This window comes from Bidens hawaiensis, unplaced genomic scaffold (assembly GCF_021521415.1).
Source record: "Bidens hawaiensis isolate Kalapana, Puna unplaced genomic scaffold, B.hawaiensis_p1.1 tig00001961_1, whole genome shotgun sequence".
NCBI classification, from domain to species: domain Eukaryota; kingdom Viridiplantae; phylum Streptophyta; class Magnoliopsida; order Asterales; family Asteraceae; genus Bidens; species Bidens hawaiensis.
In genome coordinates this window covers 2,763,106-2,772,994 of record NW_027491109.1, presented here as the reverse complement: position 1 = coordinate 2,772,994, position 9,889 = coordinate 2,763,106, and the positions used below count along the sequence as shown (strand labels likewise).

Here is a 9,889-nt window from a genome sequence, read left to right as displayed (position 1 = left end):
GTATCTCTTGATAATTGCAGAACGTAGTGCTTCCCAAGTGGTGAACGTGCCAGGTGGCTGCGTGTCAAGCCAAGTAGTTGCTTTACCTACAAGTGAAAACGGAAACAGATGTAAGAAAATAGCATCTTCGGTAGCACTTTGTAAATTAAAAGTTTTAAGAACGCGGTAAAGTCGGTTAATGTGAGCCGGTGCATCCTCGTCATCACGCCCCGTGAACTGATTAGTTTGAACGATGTTGTTCATGAAGTATGACGAAATTTTCCACGAGTTGGGATTGTTGATTACAGGAACGACGATGCATGACTGGTTTCCAGTTAAGCCGTCGAAGGCTTGAGCAACAATTGTTCTGTCTTCGGCCATTTGAACTTGATTTCTCGGACTTTCTGGCGGTGAACTGGGTGGCGACGAATTTGGTGTAGACGCGGGTTCTGACGGTTGTTTCTCTGCTGACGAGCTAGCCTCGATCCTCAACGGAGAAAAATCCAGATTATCTAACGGTGGTCCTTGCGAACGAAGATGTTGCATAAACCTTAAAGACGCAACAGACCAAGTGAGTAGACTCGAATACTTAAAAATAAAAATAAAAATAAACTAAAACTTAAATTAGACTCCTACGACTCAAACGAAAATAAACGAATAGCACGAATGTAGCAAATAAGTCTAATTAATAATTACGCAATTGCCAAGAGTCCCCGGCAACGGCGCCAAAAACTTGATGTGCTAGAAACAGTCAGTTAAATATTAACTAAACTAAACAAGTAATAAAAACTAGATTTAAGACTCAACTACATAAAACACCGGCAAGTGAACCGATCAATTGTACTAAAGCTAAGTAAGTCCGGTATATCGAACCAACAAGACTCTATAAATTAGGTTAATTAGCTAATTAGACTCGACTATTTATTATTAATGTTTTAAGGGGGTTTTTAAACTAAGAAATTAAATAAACAAGTAAACTAGAGACATGCAATTAATCACAAGATCGAAACCAATAAAAAAAGGAATCTACCTAGGTAAGAATCCCATGCATCAACAATCATCAAGCAATGGACAACTAATATGATATGGAAACTGATTTCTAAACGTATTCATCTAACAAACTCTAAAGGACCCTTAATCGCATCAAGAAAAATCCTAAAGAATGAATATTAGATTATTAAGCAATCAGTTGGATTGATTTCTTCACAGTCATCAATTAGGGTTAATTAATAGTATCTAAAGCAATCAATCTCACGAAACACTAAACCCTAGATAAATTGATAAGGTAAAAACGACATCATGAACAAGGATCAACACAATAAGCAAGAATATTGTCACTAAACTATCTTAGTATGCGATTGACCAAGACACATGAACAACTCCTCACCTTACAGCTATTGGAATTTAGCAGAACATTTAAAACCCTAACCAACTATCAGCAAGCTTCTATGATCTAATAGGCCTATTCAACCATAATAATCAAAACACCAAGTAATGATTAAACATAAACCCTAAATCTAAAGAACAAAATCAAGAGATAAAAGATTTATGTGAAGCTATAATTAACAATCAATCAAGATAATAAACATTCATATGCATCATGAAAGCAAAATCAAGTCTTTTACTATTAAAATAACGAAACCATAATCAAACAATTAGTCCAAAGCAAGAATCAAATCAACACATGTTCATCAAACCTAGGTAGACATGAAGTCTAGCCTAGAATCAATATTAAAAATAGTCCTAATCAAAGAAAACAAAAGAGATTTACGATAAATGACAAGAACGAAGAAAGTAGAGTGATAAAACCCTTAGTACTCCTTTCTTGATCGATTGAATGAAAGCTCCTTGATCTCCAATGATTCCTAGCTTCAAAACATTCACAAACTTGCTCTTTCTCTCTCAAAATCGGCTGCCCAAGTTGTTAATTCGTTTAGGTTTATATCCCTTTATATATTAAGCGAGCTGGGCCTTGAACTTGCAAAGATGGGCTGACCAGTAGGCCTAGACGCTGCGCGGCCCTCCTTTGGCCTTCCCGTCGTGCGGCGCAGCGCATGCCAGGGTGAGATTTCCGAATTTTCGTTTATTTCTTGATTAATATTGTTAGATCTTGATAGATTTCTTTCTTGCACTCCAAGTAACAATGAGAAGCTTCTAGACCTTCTTTCCCTTAACTTTCAAGCCACCATCTAGATGCAAATAAATCAATACTAAGTGGAATAATCATGTAACCGGTGACGATCAAAACAAACATAAACGTCTTATGAAATGATAGAAAGAATTAGATTTAACATTCAAGACATCAAACGATATAAAACATGTAAACATATTCAAAACCTAAATTAATAAAATATAAACTAAACATGAACTAAACCGAACATAAAACATTAAATAAACATAACTTACATGGGATTCGAGATGTATAAATACATGTATATCACCGGCCACTGTAGGTCTGGAGGTGAGGCAGAGCTGAAGCATACATACTCTGGGAGGGAAGGAAATGCCCAGCGGATAATAACAAGTTCCCTGCCACGTCAGGAGGAAGAGGAAAAACCACTGGATAATATGCTAGACCCTAGGAGTAACGGTCCGAGGAAAGATTCCTCCGAGACCCTATATATGTATACATTCTTATTCTAAGGAGGGCATGCAAAATCAATACAGTAGAAACTACTTTTTCATTGATGGTCATCTCATACTAAAACGAACCAATAAAGCCTCACACTCACACACTCACGAACGAGCTGAGACTCGAAAAATGATAGCGATTCAGTTGAGGTTTCAACAATTAGTTAAGTTATCATAAACGAAACCAAAATCAACCGATCGACTCGTCTATTTTCTATTACACTCGTAAGATACATAATTTATTGTTGTTGCAATTAATCATATAACTTCGTTTGGGGTCAAATACGATTGCCTAGATTGAGTATATAGAATTTATTACAAGTTGTATCAATCTTTTTAGAGCTTAATGCTGAGCCAGACCTATATATAAGAGGGTGTTTGGTTAAGCTTATTTAACTTTAAAATACTTTTAGCAAAATTGCTTATTTATTTATGGCTTTTTTAAAGTAGTTTTTATGAAAAGTGTTTGGATTAGGCGGGATGGTAGTGAAACCCGAACCTGATATGAAAACCCCAAACCCGACATAATTGGGACGGGTAATACACGACCCATTAAGGTTTGGGATTAGTTTTGAAATTTTTCATGTGTTTGGGTGATTTGTAATATACTCAATTACCCGACCCGATTATCCAATACATTGACCAATTTACCCGATTATATACAAGATATAACTTTTTTGTATATATTTTATTATATATATACCCGATATATTTATTTTTTAAAAATGTTATCAATCAACTAAAAAACTGACAATTCATTTCCTATTTCAAGCTTAGTTATAAATTACAAATCTTAGTTTCTTTATCAACAAATTACAAATTAAAACTTTAAAAGTCTTTGTGCTCTAGGTCAATACTTATTTATTTTGTGATTTAATAACACGTTCTTGCTATTTGATTACCACCTGCAAGTTTAAAAATGCCTATTCTTTTCTATTACTCATTGAGTATAATAATCGGTTACACACAATTAAGTTTGTGTGTATTTGTTGTATCATGTTATTTATTAAGAAAGTGGTTATAAACCATAGATGTAAACCTATAGAAACTCGACGAGTTTTGGGCCGGGTATGCTCGACAAGTCGACATCACATGTATTTTGTCAAAACCCGATAGAAAACCCGATTGGTATCCCCGAAACTCAACGGGTTTAGGATGTAATTTAATAATCGGATACGAGTTTGAGAATATCTAAACCTGGCCGATTGCCATCCTAGGATTAGCTTTTGTGGTTAGAAAAACCAAAAAGTAGATACAATGACCAAAAAAACATTCTTATATATTTACTAGTTTTACTATAATGAAATTGTGGGTAAATTTGTAATTTGGTATTCCAAAAGCAAAAGACAAAACAAAAAACTTGAATTTCTTCTGGAAACCATCCTTTTAACACAAACAAAAAGCAAACCTAGAAGTGTTTTTATGATACCAAAACATGAAAAACAAATAAGCAATTTTTAAAAGCTTAGCCAAACACATCCTAAAACTAATAAAATTCTCCGCATAGTGTTCAAACATTATTGAGTCCTAAATTCCACATTTTCTACGTGCCAAAAAACAGTAGTGATTGATTATTGACTATGGATACATCATACATAGAGACCATTCACATTTTTATTGAGCAAGACTCGCACATCACGACTTCAAACTCTTGATGTTGGTCAACTAGTTAATTGATACGTACATTTATTCGGTTCCAAATTCATTTTCCATTAGTGGGAAACCACGTTGGAACTTTCTTTGACTGAACAATATCAATATATCATCATACTTATGTGCAGATCAAAGTTAGGCGAGCTTTTTTAGTTCTTTCTTGTATGATAAACAAAGCGTGGTCACTCAGGAATACTCATTGACAAAAGGTCACTCACTCCCACAAACGCATACAACATAGGTTACCTCACCCGCCAGCAGTTTAAAGGGAAACCCACCACCCAGAAGGCCACTATGGTAAAACCCCTAACTCACACACAACATTTAGTCACAAATAAAACTCAAATCGACAATCTTCCCTAGACAAAGTAAAAGTACCCTTAAAGCAATAGTACCTTTGGTTAGGCGACCCAACTTTTTGAATACGGTGCATTTTTATTATATTATAGGACAACCCAACTTTTGGAAATAAGGGTGTTGTTTGGGTAGTTAAAACCTTTGGTACAATAGGTGCATAACTTTTTAAGTGGCATAAAATATCCATGTTTTTATAAAAAAAAAACTTGCATTTGAAGTAAGTGAATATAAGGTTGTATAAGAAGAAAACAAATTCAGATTATGTAACATGATATAACATATTCTTTATTAATTAGATCGGGTGTAGTGGGGCACTTCCCACATCCAAAAAGTCCCAAAGCGCCTGGAACCACCGCCTCCCGGGACACTTTAGCCGTTTTGGAGGGGGGGGGGGCTTCCCACAAAGACTTTGAGTTTCTAGATGGGTAACCCATCAGAGACAAAGTGCACAACATCCTGGTACAAATTTACTTAAGCTATTACAAATGGTATCCGAGCCACGTACTCATGTTCGTTCGGGATGGTGGTGCAAAACTCATTTAGGACGATGAGTCCATAACCGAGCGATTGTAATGATACAACGAAGATTAACATGGTCCATTGTAACATTTTACGCAAATCTTACATCAACCGTGATCAGGAGAGATTCATGGTTCAAAAGGAATGTCATGCCTTGAATATCGTCAACATGTTTTGGTTTTAGTTTACTATGGAGCATGTGAAAACTTCACAACTGAACATGCTCGGGTGGGAAGAGTGTCAGGATGCGTGACTTTCAAAGAACAACAATAAACAAATTTGTGAGTTCTCGGATAAGCAATCCAATGTGAGCAAATTAAGCGGATGATATACGACACTGGTGTTACAAAACCAGTGAGTAAAACCATATTTAACACTTTATAATAACATGTAGTAACCCATGAGTTTCTGACTAAGCATAAAGCGAATAAAGCGTAATGTCTAGCACTTCAATCCATCTTGGCATGATTTGAAAATTAAAGAATGACCTCAGTTTCGATAGCGTCCCCTTTTCGGTATCCAGAGTGGTAAACGATATAAAAAACAGTCTATTTCTTATGGGTGAAGTACATAAACAAAAGTTCTAACCTCGATTGGAAGAAGTTGTACAAGTTAAAATTTTTTCAATTCCCTATTATAATTGTTCAGCTGTATTTTTATTCGCATTTCTGGTATGTTTCGGGTCTTTACTGTTTGTAATGGTCCTATTTTGTACTTAATGATCATATTGGCGTTTGAAAAAAAGAAAAAAGAAAAAAGAAAGTACTTCTACAATTATTGAATGGATCACGGTGAAGTAGATAATGAATCAGCTTAGAATAGAATAATTTAAGAAATGTTGAATCCTTTTAAGTTCATTAATTTGGTGTTGTAGACTCTGCCAGTTAAATAAATATTAAGTCAATTGTTCTCACGACTTTTATGGTCAAGATATCTGTTATAAACCTTCCACTCCAAAATCTGTGAGCCGCCGCATTGGCCGTACTATTGATCCCACGCCTGTTTATTTATGTCAATGATTTACTCTCTTTCAAAATTCGGCAGGCGTGTTTCCTGGACTAAAACACAAATTAAACACCATGGAGAAAACACCATCTTTTGGATCTCCAACACCTTTGTTCGTTCCACAAACTCCACCTCTACTTCATGAACGACTAAAATACCTAGTGGAAAGTTGTCAACAATGGTGGATTTATGCCATCTTTTGGCAAGCTTTTGAAGACAACTATCACAATATCTATCTTTCCCTTGGAGACTATGTCTCAAACACTCATCAAGGGTCCAGCACCATCGAAGAATTGATCATGCAGTCGGCTGCACGATCGTTTGTTCTTGGAGAAGACATCGTTGGTGGCACGTATGGTGCGGATTCGTTCATGTGGTTAGCCGGTGACAATGCTTTGCAATTGAGCGGTGGCCAGAGAGCTAGAGAGGTTTATTTGCATGGAATCAAAACATTGGTATGTGTTGCAACTTCTTGGGGTGTTGTTGATTTTGGTTCTTTAGATGTATTTAAAGAGGATTGGGGTCTAATCCAACTTACCAAGTCATTATTTAGGAATGAAAGTGATGCAATTATGGAAGAAAACCATACTCTTCATCAAGTTCAACCATTCACTCACCAAGGTAAGTATATGCATAAATATATGTCTATAATGACTTATTTTTATCTTTAGGTGGTTAAGCACTTAAGCAATACCAAGATCTCTAGATGGTTTTATTTTAATTACTTGTAGAAGTAGGTAAGTTGCAACAAAAGGAGCTACTTTGGACCACACCTGATCACAAGTATCCGGTCATGAAATCACATGATGGTGTATCTCAAACCCTGGTTCAGAAGAACCCGCGGTGTTCTTTCTTGTTTGTGTCTAGTTCCACTCGAGTTGTCATTTCCAATCAATAATTTAGAAGGTCGCCCCCATGCGACTTCCATTGATGCTTGTCGGGTCTGGTCCAAAGTCCACAGCGCGACTTCCCTATTATACCATTTGAAATCTAATATGGTATTACTAAACCACCTAAGGTCTATAAGTGGCTTGAAGGAAACTACACAAAACTGAAAGCCTATCTTTTTCAAAAGAAAAAAAAATAGTCTATAATTGGCTTGAAGGAAGCTACACAAAACTGAAAAACTATCTATTTTGGCATATAGAAGGTTATAATTTATAACAATTCCTCTTTTTTATAGATTTTCTATAGCAATTCCTCCTTATTTTATAACAACGTTACAATTTTAACCCACTTTAATTTATTGAAATATTATCGGAAATGGATTACATGACTCACTTTTATATTAACTTTCTGCATGTCAACAGACTTATCGTTACAAGATCTACGAATTCCTTCTACTTCGACTAGGGAATACACACCAAAGAAGAAGCGTGAAAAGAATAAGAACACGATAACCGATCACAGAAACCCTAACTACAAAGACATGGAGAGAGAGCGAAGGGAGAAGCTAAACCAACGATTCTATGCACTTAGAAGTGTGGTTTCAAATGTTTCAAAGATGGACAAAGCTTCTTTATTGGCCGATGCAGTCACCTACATAGGTGAACTTAAGTCCAAGGTCGAAACTTTAACTAAGAAAGCAGAGAGTTTGCACTTGATCGTCGAAGATGGTTCCTCCATGATCCAAAACAAATGTAAACTTGCCCTTGACTGTATGGTTAGTGAAAGTCAAGTGGAGGTTAAAATAGTTGGATCACAAGCTGTAATTCGAGTGCAATCTCCGGAAGTTAACCATCCGACAGCGAGATTAATGGATGCTATGAGAAACTTAGAGATTAGGGTTCATTATGCAAGTGCAGCCAATATGAGTAACATGATGATTCAAGATGTTGTAGCTCAGATTCCAGAAGGATTTCCAAACGATGAGGGGATACTAAGATCTATGATTCAAAAGAATTTGTAGGACTTGATTTCATTGATTACAAGTTGATGTATTACCCTTCTTTCAAATTAATAAAATCCGGGTTCTGGTTGTTTAGCCAAGAAAATACAATTATGTTGATGCATGGCATTAATGGGTATATGAAACTGGAAACAGGATCAAACACATTTTATTCTTAACATGAAAACGGTGAGAACCAATTTGTTGTTATGATTAGATTTATTTTTATAGGTGATTGCTGCTATTTTTTGTTCGTATTTGCTAATTTTCGATTATGAGAAGTTATAAGTATTTGCTTATCTATATTTTGTTGTTATTGTTAGATGTTTTCTTTTACTGTTATAAGTATATGCTGGTATATGTTGTTATTATTTTGTTATTGATTTTGATTATTTTGTTGTAATTTTTATGTTTTTTTCTTTGTTATTATAAGTCATTGTTTATGTAGATTGATATTTTAGTTGATATTGTTTCTTACGTTCGCATTTTTAAATAAATTTACATTATTTCCTACATACTCATGTTAAGATCAAAATGTACATAAACCTTCCCCTATGAAACTGTCACCATTTTTAATGGTTAGTTTGCTACAATAAGATAGAAAAACTTGAAGTCCATATGATGTTTAGCTAAAAATACCAATGGTTTTCGTGAGGTTTTTATCACTTGAATTTGCACGTTTTAACCATGATTTCATATGCTTTCTCCGTTGTAATAGTGAAAAGGAGGAAGGAACGGGTTTGATCTATATGTAATAAAAGAAGCTTTAGTTTTTATTTTGCGACTCATTTCGGATAAGTTTAAATACTTGTGTAGTTATGTTATTTTTCTTTCTTTTGCAACACATTTCCCGTAACACGATTTGTGACATATATGCTTAGAAATATCTCCAATAAACTATGATTATCTACCGTACTGGAAGTTAGATTATTCAACTTGTTTTTGCATTGTTTCCTGCATTTATTGTTGTGCCTCTTCCTTTGCTTTCCGCATATTTAAGTCAAGCTTTTCATTCTTGCATGTGTGTTCTCTGGCCAGAACCTATAAGAAAATTGTTAGAACATATATAATAAGTAAACAAACAATATATCTAACTAAGTAATTAATTAACACACTTAGTGAACAACATATCATTCCTCCTCTGTCGAGTTCCTTATCTACACAACAACTACTAAATCATCTTCAAACTTTGGGTGGTCCTGTTAATTTACTTGGGTTCAATAATTATAAGGTTTTAAACCTTTAATAGGGTCCAATAATTTTTATAAGGTGTCATATTTTTAAAACATATATACACACACATAATATATAAAATGTTTTAGGCTCAACGTAAAAATGTGCTACGGCCGGGGGTGAGGCTCGCCCACCCTTAGGGTGATCAGCCATGCATGTTCAAACTCCAATCCCATTACAATTGTTCTTTCAATCTTTCCCGGCCAATTTCAAAGAGACTGTGTGGGTTTAGCAGAAAGTACGAAGTGTTACACATGAAGAGAGAGATCATAAGTTTGGGGCTTGAGTGTTACACTGCCTAGACCAATGTAAGCATTACTGTCAGCAGGCCCGGCCCAAGGGAGGGCGGGGTGGGCTATAGCCCAAGGCCCACTTCTTCTTGAGGGCCCAAAACATTTAGGAAAAAATATATTATGTATATATATATATATATATATATATATAATATTTCTTTAGATAAATAGTTCAATCAAATACAAATGATAGAGTGGAAAAAACGTCATTTTGTTTCAAGAGCTTGCCTCTTGCACATGCAGGCTCAAGTCTCCTCTTTCACTGGTTCACATTTTATTTTTGTAAGTGTTTGTCTTTTTTAAACAAGCAAAGATCGACTAGGCCCTATTT

The 9,889-nt window shown here is 35.2% G+C and overlaps 1 protein-coding gene across 1 annotated transcript; it reads left to right on the top strand.

Annotated features, from left to right (window-relative positions):
- The first annotated feature begins 6,218 nt into the window (after window positions 1-6,218).
- Window positions 6,219-8,053, top strand: LOC143604865 (transcription factor bHLH14-like). The gene is made up of 2 exons (XM_077081212.1): window positions 6,219-6,765; window positions 7,455-8,053. The coding sequence occupies exons 1-2, from the start codon at window positions 6,219-6,221 to the stop codon at window positions 8,051-8,053; spliced, it is 1,146 nt and encodes a 381-aa protein (XP_076937327.1).
- The last annotated feature ends 1,836 nt before the right edge of the window (window positions 8,054-9,889 follow it).